The following is a 26,158-nucleotide window of genomic DNA, read 5'->3' on the forward strand; positions in this document are numbered from 1 at the left end:
CTGATGCTCAGAGCCACATCCTGAGAGTGAAGCACTGCCAGCCTGACACAATGACATCTGTTTGGGCTCAGTACCCTCTGGTCTCAAAGGACAGTAAGGGAGACAAAGTAGGATATTTCTCCAGCAAACCAAATTTTATGTTATATTATTCTGGTATGCTCTTTGCCACATCCCAGAGCACTGGTAAGTGATTTGGTTGATGGGCATGTAGGAAAAAACTACAAACCACGAAACACCTGAAGATTCTTTTAAAAGGCTGGTTTAGTTAGAAAAAGGGAAATCTTGCTTCATGTTCTGAGAAATTAAAAATATGGAAAGCTTTCTGGAAAACTACCAATACTGACATTCCTAGAGATGTCTCTTCTAGGGTTCACTGAGATTCGTGTTTCTTTGAACACATGTGATACTCTGTGACAAATCAGTAAATACTCAAGAGCAATCTACATAGTTTCTCAATAAGCAATTTTTATATTGGCCTGGAATATATTTCTATTTTCTTTCCTCCATTTTGTGCTCCACTTAGAATCTTCTTTCCCATTTCAAAGTTCAGGAAAAAATTAATGTTAAATCTGTAGCATTACAGCAAAAGGCTTTTAGGCTTATGTAGGTGATGTGGTCGTGGTCATGTAGCTTGATAAAATAAACATAAACAAGCATTTTAAGACGCTTTTGAACTTCTTGCTTGCTCAGCACTATATAATAGTTTACTCTGTTGCTTCAAATAAATCACATTAAAAAAAAAAAAAAAGCCCTTATATTCCTGTACACCTCATCTTTCCTTTAAGAACAAGGAAGATACAATCTGGCATGTTCCTTGGGTAAAATATGAAAGTAAACAATCCCACACAAACTCACTCCATATCTTGGCAGAAAATTTTCTGAATAGAAAACTGAAAATAGCAATGAAAGGCGTTTTAATGAATGAATGCCATGTAGCATTCTTATTCCAATGTTTTCTCTTCCTTGGGGGTTTCCATGCACACTCACCTTTTCACCCACACCTCCAACAGAGCCGACTGAGCCTGGGGGACCTTGAGGACCCTACAGTGATAAAAGATTTTTGTTATCCAAAATATTGTTATCCAAAATGGGGTGCTTGTTACTCAATTAGCAAGACAAAAAACAGATTGATTCTTACATCCGCTCCATTAGGACCCTGGGGACCTCTGGGACCTGGTGGGCCAGGTGGACCCTGTATCAAAGAGACAGAATCATAGAACAGATATAATATAGTTACAATCAGAAAGAATTTCTAACCAATGAAAAATAATATACTCAATCTGTCGAGGGCTTTTGATCTTCACCATGCAGCAGGAACAGCAGGGCCAGATTGCTGCCTGCTGGATGAGTTCAAAGGTGACAGGAGACCCAGGCTGTGCCACACAGTAGCTGATGTGACCTGATGCTTAGGACCCCTGAGGATTGGTTCTTTCCCTGCAGGTTCCCTGCATGCCCATCCCACTGACAGAGACCTGGACCAGCTCAAGTGTCTGACAGCCCTGGGGCAGAACTGCACCATGGTGCCTACAGATGGGCACCAGTGAAGATCCAGACTTGGCACAAGGTGCTGGAGGCAAATGTATAGAGAGCTTGCATTAGCAGTCAGGAACAGCCCACAAGGCATTCTGTCAGCAGGAGAAACAGCTGGAAAATGCATCACCCAGGGAAAGTAAACAGAGGCAAGCAGTGTTTACCATCGACTGGCCTGCATACCTGAAGCTGTATGTTAATAACAACTGCCTGAACTTCAGGAAGGCAGCTCCAGATTCTGGTGCAGTGGTATCTACTTTTTCCTCCTTCTTTTCTGAACCTGATTGTCAATGGACACAGAGCATCTGCTTTGCTATCTATTTTTCAGTATTTTCTCATGCTACATAAATCTCAGTATTAGTGATGATGGGATAGATGTGGGAAAGCAAAGAAAATCCTAGAGAGAGTTTATGTTGCACAAAATGTTTCATACTCAGTCACCAAATTCAGGAATATCTTATCAAATGGTGAGCTATGCAGAAAAGACAATAATATATGGAGAATATTTATGTCCTTCAGAGTGACCAGTGGGGAAGAAGTCTTACCATTGGGCCCACATCTCCATTTTCACCTTTTTCACCTGGTGGGCCAGGCAGACCCTAAAAAACACAGGAAGAATACTATAAGTAGGGTCCATGGAATGATTAGTTATAAATCAATATGAAACAATGTAAATCAGATCTACACATCAAACTTGTGAACTTGGGAGGGGGCAGGATGGTGGAACAAGAAGAAAAAGATCTATTTGTATTAAAATGGAAAGAAAGGGAAGGGAGCTTCTCATATTACAGTAAGTGTATAGGTAGTCCTAAGATGCTTAAACTAGGTGACACAATAAATTTTGGGGAAAAAAAACCCCAAAAAATGCACACAGAAATGAAACACTGGGTGATTTTAAATACACTGCCAGGATTATCCAGAGTTCAGGTGGGAGTCTGGATAATTTATGCTCTGATATATATATATATATATACACATATATATATATTCCTGCTGCATTAAATCTGTTGTTTCTGCATGATCCCATCAATATGGGATCTTTCAGTTCTAATTAACTGATGGTATTTATTTAATAGAAGACAGTAGTCATTCAGTTTCTGACAGAAAACAGTGCTCTTGTGCTTTTCCTGTTACATCTTGTTTTACAGATATAAGGTAAAATAATAAAGGAATTTACCTGTAAGCCAATCGGGCCTGGGGGTCCAGGGAAGCCTCGAGGACCTTCATCACCTTTTTGCCCAAACATCCCTTGCTGACCTCTTGGGCCTGGCTCTCCATCACCTCCCTGTTGGGAAACAATGAAGAGCAAAACTATCACAGCTCTGATAACAACAGGAAAAGCTCCATGGAAATGACTGGGAAACAGCTACAAAAGGGCTCAGAATCACACCAAGTGTCTTTACAAGTGCATGTTCATCATCTTGGCTGGATGAAATCTGTTGCACAAACAGAATACCAGCATGTGCTCTGATTTAATATAGGTCAATTAGGGCTGCATTTCTCACAGAAATTTTCCCTGAATTCCCCCTCTCTGTCAAATCTGCATAAACATTCTAGCTGTTGAATACCTATGTAAATATGAGTAGCACAGGGTTCTACCAATGCTAAGGGTAAAAGAATTCAGAGCCTTTTAAATAAAAATAAGAATTAATTCACGTGGTATCAAGTGGATTTTAAAAAGAGACACTCTTTTAACTGCATCTATACTGAGCTGCCAAACACACCACCAAACAAGTTCACTGAAAGGATGCCCCCATTCACTATTTACAGGATTTAATTTTTTAATAATTTTGTCAAATTTTTGCCCTGCTGTAAATCTGCCATTCAGTAACACCCAGGCAGGCTTGTTTACAATAAAGAGCTGTATGTAAGTGGGCAGGGACAGAACTGTAAGTGGTGTTTTGAAATATATTCCTGAGTAAGAAGCAAACAGTTCAAAGAAGTCAGGATCAGCTGGGTTATGCAAGGTTGGGGTTGGCTCTGAAGGAGCTACTCACAGCTATCCCTGGGGCTCCAACAGGACCCTGCAGACCTGGTGGACCCGGAGGACCCTGCAACAAACACATATCCAAAAGGACAAGTTAGTGATTGTGGCATCTGCAGTGAGATTAAAAGCAAATACAGACATGAGAGAAAACACAACTTGCACAACCACAATCTATTCAGCATTGCCATGTTTCTCAATAGAGGATGTAGCATCATTCAAAAGTCCTTTCCATTCAGTACAAGCTATTTATCTCTAAATAACTCAGATTTTCACATCTATAATAGACAATGTTGCCATTTGTTAGAAGCTCATTTTAATGTTTCTGAATAAAGTTCCATGCAAACATGAATCAAAATGATTTTTTTTCACAATTAAAAATATAAAAACTTTCAATGAGATTTATTAAAAATATCTCTCAAACTTTAAAGCATCATCTAAAAATCTAATTCAAATGCTTATCATTTGGAGTAGATTTTTGAAACTGCTAATTAGTTTTGCAATGGCACAAAGTTTATGTTGACCTCTAAGAGACATGAAAAAGTGCAAGTTCTTGCTGAGCGCTGGGAATCATATTCTCTTTGATATTTAGTCTCTTTTCAACAGAATGACCAAAAACCCCAGTCTCTGAGAGGAATGTCTTTTTTTCATTCTTCCTGCAGAATAATAACTAAATTATATTGCACGTAATTAGAAGTCAGTCATGCAGATGTGATATAATGAAGCTATCAGAGTACAGGAATGCAAGATATTACTTAATGATGACGTGTAAATAATGGAGTAGTTTGAATCTTGTTTTTGCAGTGCTAGAGCAAGTAGACTGAGAAAGAGTTGTGCTAAGATGGCACAAAACTCAACACCTGGCCTTGGCTAATTCTAGCCTATTTCAGATGCCAAGTTGCTTGCAACTTCTAGGCTTCAAATTCTGGTTTAGAGGAGAATAATGCTGGGATTTATTGACTTTTCTAGGGTGAAAATTAGATGGTGCCCTTTATAAGGGGAATTAAAGAAAGGGACTTCTTTAGTCTTGCAGTCTATTTCTTTCTCTGGGTTTTATATATATTTTGGACCATTTTATTTTCTAGGGAGTATGAAGCATCAAGCTCTATTTCTTCTCTTTTACAGTTTTTTTTTTTTTTTGTTTGTCCCGTAACTGATGGCAAATAAATTTTCTAGCCTCTGTGGTGACATATTTAAATGAAAGGACTCTGAGGAACGCTCCAGCTGACTGGGAAGTGTTACCATGAGAAAGAGATTTGGCATGCATGGATTTTTCTACACTCTTCGAGATGCTTCAATGTGCTCCTCTCTTTTATAGGCTCTGGAAAGAGACCTACACATTTTTAAACTCATTTTAAAACCCATTTTGATATAAAGCACTGTTGGAACATACTCTGCAATTGATTAATGAGGAGTTTTTTGGACACATGGCCAGATTCTTTTTTGCCATTGCTCTGGAGGGCAAATGGAGAAAGACTGATCAGTATAATGAGAGAATCCTCAGTTAATAAAGGCAGCTGTGATAACTGTGGAGGTTTTGAAGTTCAAGAGAGGACAGCACAACAACAAAATTGTGCTGTCTTAACTAGAATATGCTAACATAGTTAGGCACTGTATTCTCAAACCCACAAAAATAAATCTTTGTTAGTTTCAATGGGGAATTGAAGATTTTTCCAGCTCTTCTTAAACAGGAAAGAGGAATCAGTTCTTTGATCAGGATCCTTGCTGTGATCAGGCTCTAAATGCCCACCAAGGCCTTTTGTGGGTGGTTTGGCATTGTAAATATCTGTTCTGTATGTCCTGTGATTTCAGAACTGGGTACTTCCTCATCAGAACCTTTCAGAGGCGACCAACAAGCCCTTTCTCCCTGTCCCAACAGGTATCTGTCAGCATGTTGAAAGGAAAGCAATTTTAAAATAAACACGTTCTGAAATTGTCAGGGTTGAATGACCGCAGCTGAGGGCAAATAGATTCAAGAATGTGACTTCAACCAGAGGTCCATTCACTTCAACTAAGGCCTCAACACTGAATCCTGCATTTCAAGAAAATGTGTAATATTCTCAAATGCATTAAACCTTGAGACTGGGAGTCCAGGATACATTCTCAAGTGATAATGCTGCAGATATTTTATTTGTAAAGCAGGTTTGCTGGAATAGGCCCAAATACATCAGCACTCGCTATGGGAACTGTGGTCACAGTCTAATGCTCAGCATAACTAGCATTATCTGAAACAGAAGAGTGCAGCTTGTGTTTTTTCCCTGAATTTCTCTGATGCAAAGCATTTCTAATGAAGAGGCATGGCAAAGGGGAAAACAGGATATGCCTGTGACCACATGCAGAGCCTGAAGTGGAACTGGATCAGAGGTTGGAACTAGCTGATCCTAAAGTTCATTTCCAGCCCAAGTCATTCTGTGATTCTGTAATTCTATGACCTGTGATTTGCTTGAGTATGTACATATCCTCCCATAAACATCATCTGGTAATATGTAAGCCATAAATTTGGTGTAATTTTTTTAAGTAATATACTGTTCTGTAACTTGTTAATCTCAAAAATCACACTGTTTTCAAGATAAATATACTTAGCCATGAATACCCCTGTGCTGAGTTTGGAGCTTTGCTAACTGAATAGTGTTGAAATATAATAATAAAAGGGATCTTTCTGCCATTACTTCTTAATTTTTTCTTAAGGAAAAGTATTCAAGTAAAGTACCAGTTTATCTTGAAATTGAACAGAAGTGAAAACATACCATTTTGAATTTTTACGAAAGAAACCACAATCAAATGGAAATAAATAAATGCTAGTTTTATTCTTTCTAGCTTCAAATTTCACAGTGAAAAAAGCTTAATTTTATATGTCTGGTCTAAATAAAAAAAAAGAAGTGCTTGAACTTTAGAATTAATTTTTGAAGATAGAAAAATGTCAAATCAAAACAGTAGAAACCTGATTAGTCCTAGGTTCACTAATAGGCTTAATGATAATATATGAAAACTTGTATAAGCCATTTCATCTGCCATCAGTTTATTGTGCTCCCCAGGAATTAGATATCCTTTACAAATTTTAAAACTACATTAGTAGATTCCTCTGCTGAGTCTCCATAGTTTTCTTCCTCATGGCTAAGAAGCCAAAGCTGGGTATGTTCACACAGTGCAGTCAGTGAAGTTCAACACAGTAAGAGAATGTATGGGAATTCTTGGTCTCTCCAGTTCCAATGCAGAATGGAGGAATTTCAATGATACAGGAAAGGTGCTTAAGAATGTAGTTTATATTTTTTAATGATTCTATAAGCTCTAGTTATATGAACAATAATAAATACATACCTGGATCTGTAAGTCCAAACCTCTAGTATTGCATTAAAAGAGCATTATTTTGAAGGAAAATTTTATGAGTGTGTCTTTTTTCTGCTCATTTATGTAGCAAAACTGCCTGCATACTTCATGCATGAATACCTTTTATTTATAAAGAATAGATGTAATGCACAAAGGATTTTGCTACTCACATTTTCTCCTTTGTCACCTTTACTACCTTTCTGACCTGGTTCACCAATTTCACCCTGTAATTGAAAGTTAAAAGTTAAACTTCTTTAAAATGTTCTCCTTCACACTTAGCTGAAGTCAGTATTACAGTATCTCTAAATGATCCCTTTGATATGATTATTCTATGTTTTAAGCTTCTGCTTCAAGTGAAAGCCTAAAGGGAGCAATTCTGCAGTGATCAATAATATGTCATATTAATCCAGATATTGATTGCTGAATTGAAAAGGGCAATGAGATCTGGCTTTGAAGTATAATGCAACTGAGCTCTAAATAATGGAAATTGCATTGCTCATGTCACCTTCAATATGAACTTATAATGAAAGTACCCTGATTTACAGACTCATGTAACTGTTTATGACTGAACTACTGCTTGTGTACAGTATTTCAAAACTTCACAATTATTCAAATCTCCAAGAAACCACATTAGAAAAGAATGTTTTCTTTATACAATAATAAAATACAATTAAATTAAATCACAGAAAATACTCTCTGTGGGATAAATAACACTCATGAATCACAAACATGAATGTTGAAATCTTTACCTTTACCCCATGCTAACTAACAGAAGAGTGCTGGGTCAAGCAACCATACCAGATGATCCTGAAAGGTATCATATTTTAAATTCTGCCAGAGGTCAACAGAATATCTCTGCTGTGAACATAATTATTTTGACACCCTCAATCTACCAGCACAACCTCTGGTGGTTCTGAATCCCTGTATATTACTGAAGACATTTCATTTTATTAATTCAGAAAACCAAGTTTCTAAAATACGCAAAGAATCAATTTTGTCATATTTTGCCTTATTTTGCCACACTTTCATCCTTGTTTCTTTGCCAGGATAGATGTTATTCTACTAGCTCTTTAACAAAAATCACAGGGTCCCATGGCATTTGTCCCTCAGACATTTGGTTATAGAAGAGGTTTTTAGGGATTTTTTGCAGCAGACAGAGGGAATTTGGGGGAGGCAGGGATACGATTTATTGTCTTGTCATCCTATTTATTGTGAGGAAAGCTACAGAGAACTGTACTGACAGATCTCCCAGATGCACTAATAAAAATTATAATGATTCACCTTGTCACCATCTTCTCCAGGAGAACCACTAGGACCAGCAGGACCAGGAAGTCCTACAGGACCCTGTATTCCATCACGTCCAGCTGGACCTTGGGGACCTTTTTCACCCTGGTTTTGAAGAAAATGAAGTGATCCACATTATCACAGGAGAGTAATGAATACTTCAGTACAGGGAGTCCCAATACCAATACAAAATTAAAACACACACCCCCCTCCAAAAAAAACCCAACAAAACAGAAAACACCACGACAGAAAGAAAACTGTCATGGAAGACGATATATAAGAGAATTATATGAAATAATAATGGAAGCTGATGACAAATATACTTGTACTCTAATGCAGAGTGGCTGGGTACAAAGTTTTATTGAAAGACTGATCCACTACCTGCTGTGATAATAACAGGTTAAACCCTTCCTGGTCTTAGAGAGCACAGTGAGAAATGTTTTACTATGTACATATTTGTAAATCTAAAATGAGTAGTTTGGGTATTCTGAGAATACATATAGAACAGAGTGGGAGCAAGTAGCATTTTGGAATGACAAGTGTGTGCAGGGCTAGTTTCATGGGACTGTGGTTACTCACAGGAGCACCCTTCTCTCCGGCAGGGCCTGGGGGTCCCTGGGGGCCGGGCCGGCCCGGCAGCCCAATGGGGCCAGCGGTGCCCGCGGCTCCGCGCTCTCCCGGCGAGCCCTGGAAAAGACAGAGGATAAAGGAATAAAAGGATAAAGGAATTCTGAGAGCCCTGGGAATGCTGGCAGTTTTCATGAGGTAAGTCATCAGAGAAGCTGCTCAGCAGTGCGAGTTCAGCTGGTTGAAGGTTACGCATCCATCATGCGCGCAAGTAAAGAAAAAAGGCTGGAAGGGTTGGAAGTATGAACCTGAAGTTCATACTCAATACAGTTCATACAACACTAATTTTTTTTTTTTTTTGTAAATACCACTTCCTGTATTTGTTCATCATAATGAGAATGTCTTTAAAACCACCTCTTTTCAAGAACTTACTTCCCTCTAAGTTTTCAAAATATATTAACATACTGCTTTGATGAAAGCATATTCACCATATTGAAATACAGAACAAAGCCACACCAAAACCAAAATTTTTAGTAAAGTTTTGTGCTGTTCATTGCTGTGATGATCACATTTCTGCATTTCAGTGCACCGCTGTAAAAGTCCATTCAAGTATAGTGACTAATTTAGTGTGCTCTACAGAGGAGGTTTTTTATGTACAGGCATCTTTAGATAAGCATGGAAAAAGTTAAAAATGTAATATTAAAAATCAAGGGTGAAACAACAGACACTATGTATTGAAAACCACTAAAACTGCATCTTTGTTTCTGTCTTTTAAATAATTTACAATTTTTGCATTAAGAGAGTACTGTTAAATGTTTGTTTGCTGTACAAAAATATTTCCCAAATTTTCAGCTTTGCACCTTCAAGATAGTTTGCAACACTTCAAATGATTAGTAATTTCACTTCTTCAACTGATAGCAGGATGATGCATCACAGAACAGAAAAGTAATAGAAAATAAAAATAAAAATAGTAAATATAATAAAAGTAAAACCCTGAGACTCTAAATAGCATATTTTTTCATGTTTAAGCAACATCAAATTTGCTGTCTTGTAGATATTGGAATTTTATGATGCTTTCAGCTATGAGGACCCTATTATTTTTTTTGCTTTATTCATGACATACTTGTCCTGGACTGACCTCATTAGCATAAATGGTACTAATTTCATAATGAGGTGCTTTTCCCTCCACATAAATGTGACAGAAAAGAGTGCTGAATGGTTTCTTAAAGTATTTTAGCAAGTTATTTCAGTAAGAACTAAATTTGCATGAGTGTTCAAAGTATTGTATGAAAACCATAGATGACTTGATCCTTCCAGGTGTTAGGGGGTTTTTTAAGTCTGGGTGGCTGCCTAAGTTTCTGTCCTATTTCTGTTATTTTAGTTCCTAAGGCTTCAGTGAATTCAACAAGAAAAAGTCACTACCCTACAGCCATACTACCGTGGTCTCTGATCTTGTCAGCTCTCATAAGCTGAACAATTTTAGGTCATCTCATCAGGAGGATGTAAGAATAGAGAGGAAAAAACCCGAATAACTCATAGATCTTTCCTGTGTCAGACAGCAGACACTAACAGTGGCCATAATTTCCAGTAGCTCTTTTTAATCAGCCAGATTTTCACATTTATCTTTGCATTTCACATGAGTTATGAAGATGGACTACACATTCTGTTTTCAAGGAACCACTTCTTTCTCTGTGAGAATGGCCTCTGAGTACAGCAGAAGATACTAAATTATAGTCCCAACTCAGAAAAGCATTTCAAGCAGCTTCTTAAGTCTGTTCTCTCTTTCTGTGTTTCATTTTTTTCTGGTCACTCTGTCCCACTACAAAACAATCTCCTTATGTTATGAAACCACTTGTTAACCTTTGGTCTTGCAGTACTCACATCATGGAATCTTTTTATTAATTTGCTTTGTTGGGTTTTTTTAAACTCTTCTACAGAATGGAAGCTCATGTTTTGTCTTGTATTGCTGCCATACAGACTGCAAACTCATTAGCAACCTTGCTTTTCTCTCACTTCCTGTGAGGAGATATGTAATGACAGCTATTGTATACATTGCATAGTAGTAGCAATACTTTTTACTGATGGCTAACAAAATGCTCAACAAGTGAAGGTCCCCATGACTGTAAAATGTTGTCAGATAGATGAAGATAGCTCTAGATAGTTCAGTACTGATAATTGGGTAGCCTACAGCTGGCTTATTCTGAGTCTAATTTGAGCATCCTATTCCTAAATGAGCAAATGAAAAATGACTGCTTGACATTCCAAAGAGCTTTCTCTCATCAGCATTCAGCATTCCACACGGTAGTAGGAGAAGGGAAGAAAACAAACAGAAGCAACAAAGAGAGCAGATAAAACAGAATTGTTAAAAAAACTCAGCCCCCCACATAACAAAAAACCAACCACAACGCCCTCCCAAAAAAACCCCACAACCATGAAAATACCTCCCTCAGTCCTGCAGAACCCCCTCTTGCTCTGACGTGCATTCATGCATCCTTTCTTTTGTCCAAATCCCTCTAAACAGAGTAATTGGCATATGCACAGTATTTGGAGCAGTCATTTGTTTGGTATGCTTGCAGTTGTATGCAGCAGCCAAACAAAGCTTATAATTGACTATATATGCTAGTTAGAAACAATTGGTATTGGCAGGAAATCACAGGAAAGTCAGCCAGTGGCATGGATTCTCTTCCTATTATAGATGGCAAATGAAGACTCCGCTACAATTACACTTCTGTGTGTACCCGCTGTTGGCTAAAAATAGATGGGAAAATATTTTCAGAGTATTTGAAGCTCATGGTCTGCTGTGAGCTTCTGTGAAGAAAAGCAAGCAGTTGTGGCTTAATTCTGGTGCTTGATGGTGCACTGAAACTCAGTATTAAGGACACCTACACACTTGTATTTCACTGAATACCGTTTTGAGATAACAAGTTAGTAATTAAAGATGAAACAGATGAAAATCCTACTGAGGACTCTTGGAATACTTTAAGGGCAACTTGGTCCTTTTTATACCTGAAGTGGCCTGCTTACAATACAATAAGCTCAAAATAAATTTTAAAAAATTAAAAAATTTTGCGCTTCAAACTCTCTTTCAACTCCTGCTACCACTACATCTATTTCTTAAAGACTGCAAAAACTATATGCAAAAAATCCTCAGCCTCCTACGGGCTTCTTTCTATGACTATTTACCTCAGCAGGAATGGTGTCCCCAACAGGAACAGGTTAGTGAACTGAAGTCCTTGGTACTGTGCTCCCAATACCCATACTCTGTGTGTTCCTGGACTATAATTAATGATGATTTCAGTCTGGCACTGAACTCCCATTAGCTGGGGAGCATTAATAGTGTTCCTGGATTTTCTCTACCAATTTAGTTTCACATGAAAGGAATACTATTCATGAGCTCTGAGAGAGCTCCATGATTTGAACCAAAGGATGGTAAATGGGGATAATTGAGACATCCTCCTCAAAAAAGCTCTGATGTTTTCAACTAAAACACTAACTTATACACATTCTATAAGAATTAGAAAAACATGGATCATCTGAATTTCAATTCAAACATATGTATTTCAGAATACAGACAACTATCACTAAATAAGGTGCGTACTTTTGCCTCCCACCTTGTGTGATATGTCTTTCTGAGGACCATGGCAGGAGTGGCACAGCTCCAGTGTGGACAATGCTGGCTGGCAAAGGGGGCTGTGTCACACATCAGCTTTGCTGGCTGCTGTGTATGCTCAGAAGGGCTCTGGGTCACTGCACCTGAACCATCTGCTTGAGAGGTCAGAGCCTTAGGGGCTCCTTCAACAAAAAATCAAGACAGGACCTTTAGATTGAAGAGACTGTTCTGGTCTATGCTTTCTTGACTTTGACTAATCCTTTCATTTAACATTTCAGGTTCTTCAGATGGGTAAGATGATATCCCTTTTGACTCTCCCTGCTAGATTCCATTCCATTCCATTCTGTTCCATTCCATTCCATTCCATTCCATTCCATTCCATTCCATTCCATTCCATTCTTTGTTTTGGTGCCTTTTGGAAACATATATATACTGCACTGCGTTAAGAACTGTAAATCCAAGTTTTTGGCACTGAGAATTCAATAATTCATTTTAAGAATTCAAGTCCTATGTATTACTTGTACTGTACTATGTGTGGATTTTTGTCTTCGTTTAATGCATTCTAATCTGAATATGAATTGTGAGGACAAAAGAGAGCTTTGTTGGAGCACATAGAAATTCAACTCCTCCATTACTTTTTTTTTTTCCCTAACATGAATAGCTGTGATGATTGATTCTTTTCTTTTTTAACCTCAATTGCACTGTATGAAAGAAATAAGTTGACAAGATGACTATCACAAATCTACACAATTCACATTTGGGAATAACTCTAGCATGTTTTGAATGCCAGTGCATCCTTGTAGAACTTCTTTGCATAAAGCATGACAACAGAGAATAGGTAACTTGAAGCATACTCTACTATTGAGCTTAAAATGCCGAGAAGAAAAATTCTGACATGATTTTACATAGTTGTACAAAGGGAACACAGGAATACTGGGTTTGCATGGCAAGGGTTTGCTAGCAGGGGACTACAGGGCTGGCTTCTGAGAGAAGATGCCACTTTCCCCCATGTCCAGTGGAGCTCACACCACCAGCTCCAAGCGGGACCGATGGGCTGGCAGAACATCTTGGATAATGTATTTAAGAAGTGGGGGAAAAATGCACAGCAGACGGGGAGCAGAGATCCTCCCACAGCCCATGGAGCACCCCACAATGGAGCAGGTGGATCCCAAAGGAGACGGTGCCCCATGGAGAGCCTGCAATGGCTTAGGATGTGGGCAGGACCTGTGGCCCTGTGGAGGGAGGAGCCCACACTGGAGCAGGTTTGCTGGCAGGACTTGTGACCCCTTGGGGGACCAACACTGGAGCAGCCAGCTCCCGAAAGGACTGCACCCTGCGGGGGACCTGGGCTGGAGCAGTTCATGAGGGACTGGGAAGGACTCACATTGGACAAGTCCATGGAGGACTGCCTCACAGCCAAGGGACCCCACAGTGGAGCAGGGCAAGAGTGTGAGGAGTCCTCCCCATGTGGAGGAAGGATGTGGTGGAAGAAGTGTGATGAACTGAGGGCCATTTCCCATCCTCCTGCTCTGCTTAGGGGCAGGATAAAACAAAAATCAGGAGCCAACCTCAGCCTGGGAAGAAGGGAGGGTGGGGAGAAGGTGTTTTCAGACTTTGGTTTTGATTCTCCTTATCCATCCTACTCTGATTTGATAGAAAATAAACTCATTTTCCCAGTCTGTTTTGCCCATGAATGTAACTGGTGGCTGATCTTCCTGTCCTTATCTTGACTCACAAGCCTTTCAGTGTATCTTGTGCTCTCCTGTCCAGCTGAGGAGGGCAGGGATAGTGCAGTTTGGTGGGCACCTGGCATCCAGCCAAGGCAAGCCCTCCACAACAGCATGAGTCACTATCCATGGAATTTTCCACTGTGGAAAACTTCTCTCATCTCAAAACCAGTTTGACATAAGTGACAAGTATCGAGAAGCAAGTAAATGTTGTAACTAAATGTAGTGGCAGAAGGCTTCAGATATTCTCTACCTCCAAAATTCAGGCATGTTTATTAGTATGGATACTTAGTAGAAGTCTGATCTGTCTGCTGTTTTACAGACTGTGTAATGAAAACATCCCAGCATCTAAAGAAGAAAAAAGGTTATTAGGTAATATTGTGTGTATTTTCATAGAATTATTATGTTTACTTACCATTGGGCCAGGTGGACCCTGTGGGCCTTCTCCTCCTTTCAGACCAGCTGGACCCTAAAAAATGGAAAGGAAAAAAAAAGCTTGTCTACTAAACTGGAAAGTTCAAGAGTAATTTTGCAAGACATATAATAGAAAAAATGTAAAGATACAAAGAAAGAAACTTGAATAATTTCCTTACTTCTTATTTAGCCAATTATATTTTTGTCTGTTCTCTTACTGTATTTAATTTAAGCACAGTAGAAGGCTTAATAAATAAAGGAGTTAATACATTGTTTATTTTATTTAGAAATATCATGGCAATTGCTCTAGTACTTATATCATACCTGAGCACCTGGAAGGCCTCTCTCTCCAGGGAAACCACGAAGACCTGCTGGTCCATCTTTCCCAGGAATGCCTTGAGGGCCTGGATCACCCTGGGAAACATATTACATTTTGATTAAAAAACATGTTTAAAAATTAGGTGTACATTGAGCAATGAAAATTCACTACCAGATCCTAGTTATAGTAACGAAAACAAAAATTGTGCCCCCAGCTATTCACCCACTAATTCTTTTATCAGTACAATAGTCTGTGGTTAAATTTATAATGAACTTTGACAAAATACAGTACCAGTTATGGAATATAAATAGTGAAAAACACAACAAGCTGTAAAAATATGTTTAAAGATATATCCAGTAAAAATTTTTGATACCCAATTATAACAAAAAATTGAATAGAATTACATAGTAACTAGATAAGTAATATTTTTCTTGTTCCCCAATGGCAGCCAAAAATTAAGCAAGGAGTTAAATTTATTCAGTGAAATTCTACCTTTTATTCACTACTACACATCTGTCTTTAAATACCAATGTACAATCTTCTACCTTGGTGTGAAAATGTCATTACTAAGTATGACATATTGAATATGATTCGTATATTAAATGCATATTACATGCAAACAATTTTTTCTTTCGCTTTTATTACAAAAATATTAACTTTTGGCTCAAGAAAATTCTCATTATTTCAATGGAAGCAGACTCATATCTAAAATTGGAATCTTCCAGTCTTCCAAGTCCTTCTGGGTGAAACCTGCCAATCATGATTTTATGCTGTATGTTCTGATTTTAATCTGCATGTCTTTATGATGATTTGAAATGTCACACTGTCAGCAGTCTATCTGTCCCTTCCTGTTTGTTCCCCAAAGCCACATCATACCTTAGCACCTTCTTTTCCTGCAGCACCTGGGAGCCCTTGTTCACCTGGGGGACCAGGAGGACCTGGATGGCCTCTTTCACCAATTGGTCCAGTCTCACCAGTAGGACCCTAGGCACAAAAGTACAACTTCAGTCACCTGAAGTTATTTAATGTCTTGAGGGTGTGGGAGGAAGTGGAGAGGAGCAGATTCTCAATATCCAGCTGTTATGTTACCAAACAGTGCTGCCATTGGCTAGTGCACATTCCTCACCTTCCCTCCAGGCAAGGCTGACATACAAAATATCTTTGTCCTATAAAATAAATCTTGCATTGCATTTTGCCTGCAGACACGTCTGTGCAGCTTCCAAAGAGTGAAATCCTGACCTTGTTCCTTAAGCACTGAAGCTTTAAAGCACAGCATGTATGGGAGAAGGTTATAAAAAGGACACAGGAGAGAAATCCATGTGCTATTCTTGTCTTGAAACAGTTATATACTGGTGCTTTTCTGAATAACAGGAATTGTAAGGCAGGAGAGTTGAAAGATGTCTCTTTAGATTCCCTAGCAGAAAAGTTCCACTGAGGGAATTAGCTAAATAAGCTCTAAATGCTTGATTAAGTTGTAAATTAATAAGGTTAAATCAAATGAAATTTTGATAACTTATCTCTCCACAATCTAAAAGTTACTGAATTTTTTTCTCTGGCAAGAAATTCACACGTAGCATTGTTCTTTGTAAAATGGTAGAGAAATGTGCATCTTTGACTTCTGTAAACCACCGATTTCATAATCACATAAAAAACCCCTGAAACAAAAACAAACCTACAAAAAGCCCAAATCAAAACATAAAACAAAATGGAAACGTAACCCAAATATTTTCTTTTTTTTTGGTGGAATCACTGATGATTACTAAGTATAGCTTCTGATATTGTTATGCAACTTCTGTTACAAAAGTTACTATAACAATGGATATGGTCCTTTTAACACAGCAAAAGCGACTGCCTTATCCATAATATAACCATTAAATGGTCTCATGAAGTCAGCTATGAAATTAAATTATGTACCTGAGGGCCAACAACACCACCAGGACCAGGAGGACCAGTTTTTCCTTGAAAACCCTGTGAAAAAAATGACAGAATATTACATTACCCTTTACAAGATATAAAAGAGCAAAATTCATATCTGTGCTGAAGAGGTGAATGAGAAATTCCATGTCACACATTCCTTCTCTTTGGAAAATTAAAAAGAGAAATCTTTTTTGTCTGTGTATGCCTAGATATGAAATGCTGATTAATCTCTCTTCCATCTCTCAGTTCCCATCTCTCTGAGGTGGTACAGCAGTAAAAATTTCCACCAGTTTTACAAATCTCTCTAGAAGAACTTGATTAGATGAGTTTGAATGCATAAGTGATGCAGCTAAAAGACAGCTGAAAATACATTTTTACATATGTATATTATGAATCATAAAGCCTGACATAAAAATGCTTTTTAAAGAAAGACACAGATGGACTATTAAGTTGGAAGGGCATTAAAATGGAGGTGAGACAAAAAGAAAATGAAAAGAAAGGTGAAGGTTATATAGAAATAGTAAAAAAGACAATGTGAGTGCCAATGAGAAATCAATGTTATGCCAAAACCAGAATAGAATATAAATATTTTTGAGACAATTTTTTAGAGCATGGAAATTTTACATATTTTAGTTTTCTAATCAGTGGTCCAGAATTTCAGGCCAAAATTAGTCAATAATCTGAATGAGAATGTCACTTTTTAATGGCACTGTTTAATGCATCTTTGCATTATGCTAAATTATTTATTTCAAATATTGGAAGAGTGTTAGACAGTGCATTCCTGCTGGGTGACATGAGGGTCCTACACTATATTGCCTGCCAAACAGCCTGTGTCTGCCTCCTGCTCTGCTCACCTGTGTAAAAACAAAGGGGTCACCTGGCCCCAATTTTTTCAAATATTGGGCCCTACTCAGCTTTCCTCTGGGCAGTCTGACTGATAGTTGCCCTATTCCATGAGTTCCTGTTTGAGCTTTTCTGTCTCAATCTGATTCTGTTCCAGCTGCCAGCCAGATGTTACCAGGGTTCAGGTTGGCCCATAACTCAGGCACTCCCTCAGACCTCTGAAATGATCTGGATTAGAAAAAAAAAAAAAAAAAAAAAACAAAAAAAAGACAAAAGTACCCCTTTGTTCTAATGACAGAAAACCAGAACTGCTCCAGATGAAATCATTCCCATGTCCCTTCCTTTATATAATCAAAGCTTTATCTGTATTTGCTTCTAGGCTACTCAAGAATTTTATTAGTATAACCATACTAAACCCAAAGTGATACAAAATTAGAGAACCATAGCACTGAGTGAATCTGAGTGACCTGGTTCAAGTTTCACACGGTAGCAGTGTCCATAGCTTCATTGTATTTTGAATATTTTGCTACAAGTTGCATCACATAATCAGAATAGCTGAGGTTGGAAGGGACCTCTGGAGTCATATTTTGTCCAACTGCTCTGCTGAAGCTGGGCTGCTGAGAGCTGGGTGCTCAGGAATGTGTCCACATGGCTTTTGGATACCTCAGATGGAGACTGCAGCCTCTCTGGGGACTCTGGGACAGTGCTTGGTCACCCTCACAAGGAGAAACACTTCCTGATGCTCAGATAGAACCTCCTGTGTTTCAGTTTATTCCCAGTGCCTCTTGTCACTGGGCACCATGGAAAAGTGCCTGGCTCCATCTTTTTTGCAGCTCCCTTCAGGTATTTCTGTACTTGGGTAAGGCCTGAGCCTTCTCTAGGCTGAGCAGTCCTGGCTCCATCAGCCTTTACTCACAGCAGAGATGCTACAGTCCCTTAATCATCCTAGTGGCCCTTTCCTGGCCACTCTCCAGGAGCTCTCTCTTGTCCTGAGGAGCCCAAAGCCGGACACTGCTCCTGGCCTCAGCAGGGCTGGGCAGAAGGAAAAGATCCCCCTGCTGCAGCACAGAATGCTCTCTGCTTTCCTTGCTGTACTGGCATGTTAATGGCTCATGTTCAAAGCACTAAAGCTAAAGGGAAAATTGTGCCTTTCCAACAGCAGACTAAAGAACAAGGTTGAGCTTCCTGCATTGTAAACAATGTAAACAATTGATCCTTATGGTACACAACAGTTTTTGCAGCATTGCAAAGGAAAAGAACAAAGGAGTCAATAATGTTTCATACACAAAAAAGCCACTATCATTGCAAAGCATTACAGTGTGACAATGCTAGAATACTAGCAGAAGAAAGCAGAGATTTTCACAGGGATGAGTTACTCCAAGCTCTGTGCTCCTCCTTCCAGCCGTGGAAGTGACTCAGCAGTCACTAAGAGATTTCCAGTGAAGCTGGAGCCTAAAACACATTCTACATGCTGAGAAAATTTCTCAATAAATAAATTTATGGCTTTCTCTGGCTCTGAAAAATCCAAGTGAGATTTTTTATTTTATAATGAAATATGAGTAACATTCTGACACACAGAAAAAGTGTGTTTTTTAAAGGTAATTCAAAGTATTACATAGTATTTTTTTCATTTTGATGCCAGAATTTATTAATTATGATACTTAGATGAGTTACATAGTTTCAAAATTTTATTTTATTTTAATAGGTTCAATCATTCCTGATCCTACTTTCCAAAGGTCTTGGTTTTTCAGTTTTCTTGCTGTTTATCATCAATAAGACTTCTTTTCATGCTACTATTTTTGGTACATGGCATTCAGGGAGAAAACTACTGTATAGTAATTGCCTGAAAATCTTAATTTAAATAGAGATCTGGGCACTAATCTCTTTTACTTCTATTAAACATTTAAACTCATTCTGATATTGCTAACTAGACATAGCAAAGAATAACCTCACACTTGTATCATGGGAGTGAAATAAAGCTTTCTCATGCCCCATCTACAAGAAAAGTACAGTTATGTAACCTCCTGGTGCCAGCCTCTTTCCCTTTTCCCTGTTGTCTCTATTTCTTTGGATTTGATCACATAACCATGACCTTTAGAACAACACTAACACAGCAGGGTACATTTACTTACAGTCTCACCCCGCTGTCCTGGGTGCCCAGGCAAGCCATCTTTTCCAGGTGGACCCTGAAATGATAAAATAAATAAATTAAGCAATTTCTTAGCCATTCTCAAAAGGAGTGTGCAATTAGCTATCAGAATCTCTGCTCTCTGTTCATTTCTAGACTAGTCTTTGGTAACTTTTAACTGCTTCTTTGTTAGCTAACTAGGACTTTAATAATAACATTTCCCTTGTGTCCTTCCTATAGTGTCTTAACAATTGCTTGGAAAATGACTGTTGCCACATGCAAACGTGTTCAAAATAGATTTCTGCAAATTCAGAAATCATGGAAATTCCCTATACCTCCATTTTTCTTTGGTTAATGACTCAACAGAAATCTAAGTATTTCAGAAGTACATGATGACATTTCAGGTTTTGGAATTGGAAATAAAAGTAACAAATGCATGGGAGAAAAAAAATCACAGGTGCTTTGTTTCTTTCACGAGCAACACGTACCTGAGCAGAGGGACACTAGAAAAACACCAAGACTGGTTCAGGAGGCAGCTCAAATGTGCTATTACTTCTATATGTTCCTGCTACTAATGAATAACTCCTTCCTCTTCTTTTTCCCTGAGTGAATCAATCATTCTAAGAAAATATACAGTAGCAAAGGGTAGCCATGACATTTTATAAAAAATCCTTTGCTAGGATTTTTCCACTCCTGGGAAGCTGAGGAGCCTCAGGAGAGAAATGTAAACAATATAACTGTCTGCTGCTGTGGAATGCAACAGGTGCATCTTCCATTGGTGCATGTGGATTGTTTTCACCTGATGACCAATCACAGCCACCTGTGCCAAGGCTGTGAGCAGTCACAAGATTTTGTTATGCATTCTATTCTTGTTCTTTCTAGCTTTCTGATGAATCTTTTCTCTCTATTCTTTTAGCATAGTTTTAATGTAATATTTTAATATAATATATATCATAATATAATAAACCAGCTTTCTGAAACATGGAGTCAAGGCTCACGTCTCTACACATGGGATGTTCGTCACAGCAAAGCAGCATTTTGCCTAACTCAGTGTGTCACATGGTCTCTGGCAGGACATACCAGACTTGCAGTTTGGTGATTACTCTCAATGTCTTGAGCTGCACCAATGACTGTGTTAAATATGTGAGCCCAAACTCTTAAGGCTCAACAATAACATTTTTAATCTATACATTAACCATCTCTTACATAATTTTTCAACTATTTACTTCAGAGGCACTCTACAAAAACTACAATTCCCATTGTTGCACAAACTTAATAAAAGAGATACTTACTGGAGGTCCTTTTGGTCCAGGGAATCCAACAGGTCCCTGAGGCCCTTGTGGTCCCTGGATGAAAGGCAAACAAACAAGTGAAGTTCTACTCAAGCTGTATTGAAAAGTTTGTTTCAATTATAGAATATAGGAACACTGCAGGTAATGTCTGGATTTAAGCATAAAACCTCAGCCACACTGTCATAAATATTGTTAGTCACAATTCACAGGGACAGACACTGGAGGGATTTCCTGAAAACAATAGTGCTTGTGTAGGAATCCAGTAAAAAAATGAGGAAGACTACTTACCTCAACTATGTTTGCCTAAAACTGTGCATAATAAAGTAGGAACCAACTGTGAGTTAGAAGTACTGTTCTTACATATTGCATAAACCAGGGGATTTAGTTAATACTTTGGTCATCTTTTTCAGTAAAACATTCATCTTTGGCAATTCCTAAACCCAGATAATATTTCCAGCCAGTACAACAGCATAAAATTTCATAAAGAATAAACTTTTCAGAGTTAGCTGGGATTAAATACAGCATGTTTACTATTATGAAAAATAGTTTAAAAATCCCATTATATATGAACGTTTTATTTTTATAGTTTTGCATATATACAGATATATGGAGAGAGAAAATTTTCATGCAGCATGGTTTTACAAATTTAGCTAAAGATGATCAACTGACTTAGTGCATTGTGAGCACGTGAACATGCATGTATGTTCACATGTAAATACCTATATCATAGATATTTACACTGAGTACTAACTTACATGACTCTTTCTGAAGTTGTTATGAAAAAAACCCCAGAGGCCAGCTTTTAAAATTTACTGTTATCATGCTGAAAGGTACTATGCCAACTTATGAAAATCCTTTTTGCTATTTAGTTTTTAGTGTACTAAGTGAAATCTTAAGAGTCTTATTCCTTTTACATGGTTCCACAGCTGACTTATGTACCCATGCCATATGTGCAAGACTTTATCCTGTTCTATTTGGTGTATGATGTGTGGGTTTGCTATGACATCAGGGGTCCAAATATGTTAGAAATGTTGGTTTGATGCAAAAGCAGGAGACTACATCTCCCAAATTATTCTACCCTTTTGCTCCTGGGAGTTCCACAGGCCACATTCCTTAGAGGCCAGGCTTGCAGAGCACAGCTGCCCTCCGTAGTGGGCAAAGCAGTGCACAAATGTAGCTGGGGAGAGGATCCCCGGTGCCCAGCCTGGGAGAATTTGATCTTAAATTAATCTTATTCCAGGGCAGACTTCTATTATACTGAAATGCTAAATCTGAATCAATTAAGAAGTGCTAGGCAAAGGGAGAAATCTTTGTGATCTTACTACCCATCCATAATTTTTTTGTTTCAAAAAGATGTGTAAGTCTGTTTCTGAACCCTTCATAACACACAAATAGGCTCCATAGGAGGGTTTGGGTCATTTTTCAATATGCCATGTCTGTGAGCAAATTAACTTTCCTCATTTGTTTCTGGGTATAAGAAAAGTGGAGCCTTATAGAGGAAAACTAGTAAAATTGACTGAGATACAAAATGCCTGAATGAAATGGGTCAGTCTCAGAAACTGGGTTTTAGGAACACAACTTGAAGTTTTACATTTAGAGGAACCTTCTTTCTCAACAATTTCCCCTGTTCTCAAGCTTTGAGGCTTTTTAAGGAAAAAACTTTACATTTTTCTTTTCATTCACAATATGGCTTGCAGGTTTCAAGTCAGTGGACTGACGGATTATGTGAGAAAAAGCACTAGAATACTAAGAGTGTGCTATCAAAGTTACATTTTCATTCTTGTTATTAACTTTCATTTTAACAGTAGCTACACAGGATAGATTATTTATTATTTTCATGTTTGGTAGCTGAAATAGTCTCAGAGGAGTAGAGATGACAGTTTTATTTTTTGGTTGACATCCCTCTTGGGAAGCAAATAGATACCTCACTCTTATATTACACAAGTGATGAGAAACATGGTGCTTTATGATTCTTCATCTCTTTGCTTTTATCAGTTTCTCTCCAGGGATGCCTTCATCTTGGATTGATCTGCTCATTGTTTTAGTATCCCCACAACTTCTCTCCCTTGCAAACTCTTGGAGCTGTCAGAAAACTGCTTTTCCACAAGGATCTGCTATTCCCCTTCTGGTAGGCTGCCTCTGATCCTCCTCAGTGTAAAGCAACCTACATAGCCTCTCTTGGTCTATGTCTCGTTCTCTCCATCCCACATCCTAGCTAATGCCAAAAAAGGGATATTATGGAGCTGAGGAAAATGCACAAGGAGCTCCCTCCTGAAGAATAATACTCCTACAGAACATTGGGATCTTGCTGTGGATACTGAGAGAAGAGCTTTAGGCTTTCTAGATGAAAAAGGTTAGCAGTTTAATGAAATATGACTACAAAAGAAAAGTTTAAGCTTTGCAAAAATGCTTTGGCAGAAAGCTCATCCATTTAAACTGACTTGGTTTTCAAGTGCTGCCATTACAAAAACGATTTATTAATACTCTTTTTTATCTACAGTGCTGTACAATGAGCTGTGTAGTGGATTTGTGTATTGATTGGTAAGATAATAGCAAGCAGAAAGTTTTGTTTTAGAGAGAACAATAGGATTTCTGAAACATGCAGAAAATATGTTGAAGGGAATTCTTAGCTGATCTGAACAAAAACTCAGCTGTTTCAAAAAAGGATCTTCTGGATGTGGCTTGAGTGTTTGGTAATCCAATGAATAGGCAGTAAGCTGCAGTAGGTGAGGAATTCTGAGGAGCCTAAGCTGTGAGTACACCTGTAATTCACAGGAACATGTACAAAGTGCATGGATGTAACAAGAAGTGTGTATGTACTCTCTGTGTCCTGTGTGTACAAAACTGAGATACAGCTGGAAGAAGCTTTCAGCAAACTTCAGCCACCTCATTCATAACTTTGTGAAAAGCATCATTGGAACTGAGGTTTTGTTAGTTCTGATTATCCTGGTCAAAGTAGCACAGAGATATAAGAGGGAGAACTGAAAATAAATCAAATCACACTTGTATATAGTGGGAAAAACATGTACAAAGATGGCCTTCACAAACCCTTTCGCCTGGTGGGCCAGGAGGACCATCATTGCCTGAAGTGCCCTGGAAGGGAAAGAGAGTACGTTCAAGGATTTACATTTATTTAAAAGAAACAGCCTGTAGCCAATCTATACAGTGTGCTTGACAATTACCTTTGGACCTGGTTTACCAGTGGGACCTCTGGGACCTCTTGAGCCTCTTGGACCCTGTCAATTTAACACAGATGCACTTGGTGATAAATACTGGATATTATAATCTAATAAAAGTAATTTGTCACAGTATAGTGGATGCAATTTACGCAGGGAAACTTCTAAATTGGAAATCAAAGGAACTTACTGTTGGTCCTCGCTGTCCTCTGGGGCCTGGTTTGCCATGCAACCCCTGGAAAGAAAAGTTCACAGGAATCATCTTAGCAGGCACTCTATTTGTGACATAAAGTTTTTTTACTGAATTGGAGGCAGAGAGCAACTCCCTTAAGTTTAAATGTTATTTTACCTTTAACTATCTACTTTGCATTTCAATTTACAGGATCATGGTCCTTGAGAAAATTGGTTATCTTTCTGAATTCACTGGAACTTGCGGCTAAATGCACTAAATTTGCCTGAGAGTCAGATTCTGTCAGAGGCATTAGAACATTTTAAATCACATTAAAATGGTATTGAAGGTGGCACACAACAAGCAGAGTCCCTCTGCAGTAGTCTAAAGAACTTGGCATCGTGAACAGCCTTAAAAACAAAGTTCCTGGGTTCCTGTGGACAGCTCCACAGGTTAATAGAGCAAAAAAAAGGGCAAGCCTCTCTTCATTCATAACAGAAATGGGCACTGTAATACCTACCAAAATTATGCACACTTGACAGAGATTCAGAATTTGCCAGAACACCAGTCCTTACTTTTTGCTTTAATATATCTCCTAATCAATGCTGAATGTGATTTTTTTCTTTAGGCTTTGCACTGGAATTGCTGTGCATTGTAATGCAAAGAATCTTAAAACTCAAGAATGTATTCTTGAGGTAGAGAAAAGAACCTGATGGCTGGTAGTTTTGAATCTCCAAAGTAAACAAACCAGCAACCAAAAAATCATCAGAGATGTTCTGGCACAAAGCTTCCCTCTATCAGAAAGGAATTAAATGCACTCATCTGTTTTCTTGACAGGGTTTTTTTTTTCTTTTTTTCTTTTTTTTTTTTTTTTTTACTGTTGGTTTTATTTCACTTAGCAGAATAAAATTTATGTGCTGTTTTTGAAATGCTACTCAGCCTGTGATCTTCTCAAGGACAGGGACTTTCTTTACGTGTATGCGTGGTAGCATAAAACACCATGATAACCCTTTAGGCAAGATTAACAATAATAGCTGATTCTCATTGCAAAACATGCACTTATGGGCTCACTGATGATCAGCATAATATTTCAGTGTACCAGCAGTTTGATGGTATTAATTGCATGGTTAATACCCTAGCTGAACTTAAAGCTTTCAGAAGGCCTGAAAACAGGCCTTTAAGAAGGCCTGAAAGCAATATAGTAAGATTTTTATAATTTTAAGCCTCCTGTTTGATTCAATCATTTTGCTTTTTTTTTTTTTTTAATCTGCTGCGTTTATTATCAGTTGCCTCATTTTTTCACAACATGAAATGAGCACTGCTTTCTTGCTTGTGCCTGTACATAACAATGCATCTTTACCTTAGCTAAAATAATAAAAGAATAATTTAAACCATACATAAGTAATGCAAATACTATTGGATTTCATTTATTTAACCTTAAAAGAATTAATTTAAGAATAATAATAATAAGAATAATAGAATAATTTAATAATAATAATAATATATATTACCTGTTTGACCTGATGTTGCTATCAGCTATGAATTCTGACTCATCTCTTAATTTCACCATCTTTCTAACATACCCTGCTATATTCGATTGAATTTTAGAGACAACAGCACAATCTATTTTTAATTGTTATAGTTTGAGAAACAAGCATAACACATTTCTTCTCACCTGCTTCAAGCAAACAAAGCAGCTGAAGATGTAATTTTACTTTTTTTTTTTAATATACATAATAGCACATATTCTTCATCTTGCCTGGTATATTTTGCCTTTTTGAAGCTAAGCCTAAAAAAAACCCTCTTGTGGCAAGTCAGAATATTTATGAAATACAAGCTGAATTTCCTTGAGGGTAAATTGCATGGTAGCA

At 38.0% G+C, this 26,158-nt stretch overlaps 1 protein-coding gene across 4 annotated transcripts in view; it reads right to left on the minus strand.

Moving 5' to 3' along the window:
• COL11A1 (collagen type XI alpha 1 chain) overlaps window positions 1–26,158 on the minus strand; it is a 129,668-nt gene that overhangs the window by 22,260 nt on the left and 81,250 nt on the right. For all 4 annotated transcript variants that reach the window (XM_041421411.1, XM_041421409.1, XM_041421412.1 and 1 more), the window contains 17 exons: window positions 24,309–24,353; window positions 24,125–24,178; window positions 23,991–24,035; window positions 20,943–20,996; window positions 19,655–19,708; window positions 16,677–16,730; window positions 15,639–15,746; window positions 14,768–14,857; window positions 14,445–14,498; window positions 8,705–8,812; window positions 8,123–8,230; window positions 7,012–7,065; window positions 3,528–3,581; window positions 2,708–2,815; window positions 2,076–2,129; window positions 1,139–1,192; window positions 988–1,041 (listed from right to left, as the gene is read on the minus strand). In XM_041421411.1, coding sequence (XP_041277345.1) covers window positions 988–1,041; window positions 1,139–1,192; window positions 2,076–2,129; window positions 2,708–2,815; window positions 3,528–3,581; window positions 7,012–7,065; window positions 8,123–8,230; window positions 8,705–8,812; window positions 14,445–14,498; window positions 14,768–14,857; window positions 15,639–15,746; window positions 16,677–16,730; window positions 19,655–19,708; window positions 20,943–20,996; window positions 23,991–24,035; window positions 24,125–24,178; window positions 24,309–24,353 — 1,152 coding nt within the window. The remainder of the gene's footprint in view (window positions 1–987; window positions 1,042–1,138; window positions 1,193–2,075; window positions 2,130–2,707; window positions 2,816–3,527; window positions 3,582–7,011; window positions 7,066–8,122; window positions 8,231–8,704; window positions 8,813–14,444; window positions 14,499–14,767; window positions 14,858–15,638; window positions 15,747–16,676; window positions 16,731–19,654; window positions 19,709–20,942; window positions 20,997–23,990; window positions 24,036–24,124; window positions 24,179–24,308; window positions 24,354–26,158) is intronic.

Source organism: Onychostruthus taczanowskii, unplaced genomic scaffold, assembly GCF_017590055.1.
Source record: "Onychostruthus taczanowskii isolate IOZ18803 unplaced genomic scaffold, ASM1759005v1 scaffold7, whole genome shotgun sequence".
Lineage (NCBI taxonomy): Eukaryota > Metazoa > Chordata > Aves > Passeriformes > Passeridae > Onychostruthus > Onychostruthus taczanowskii.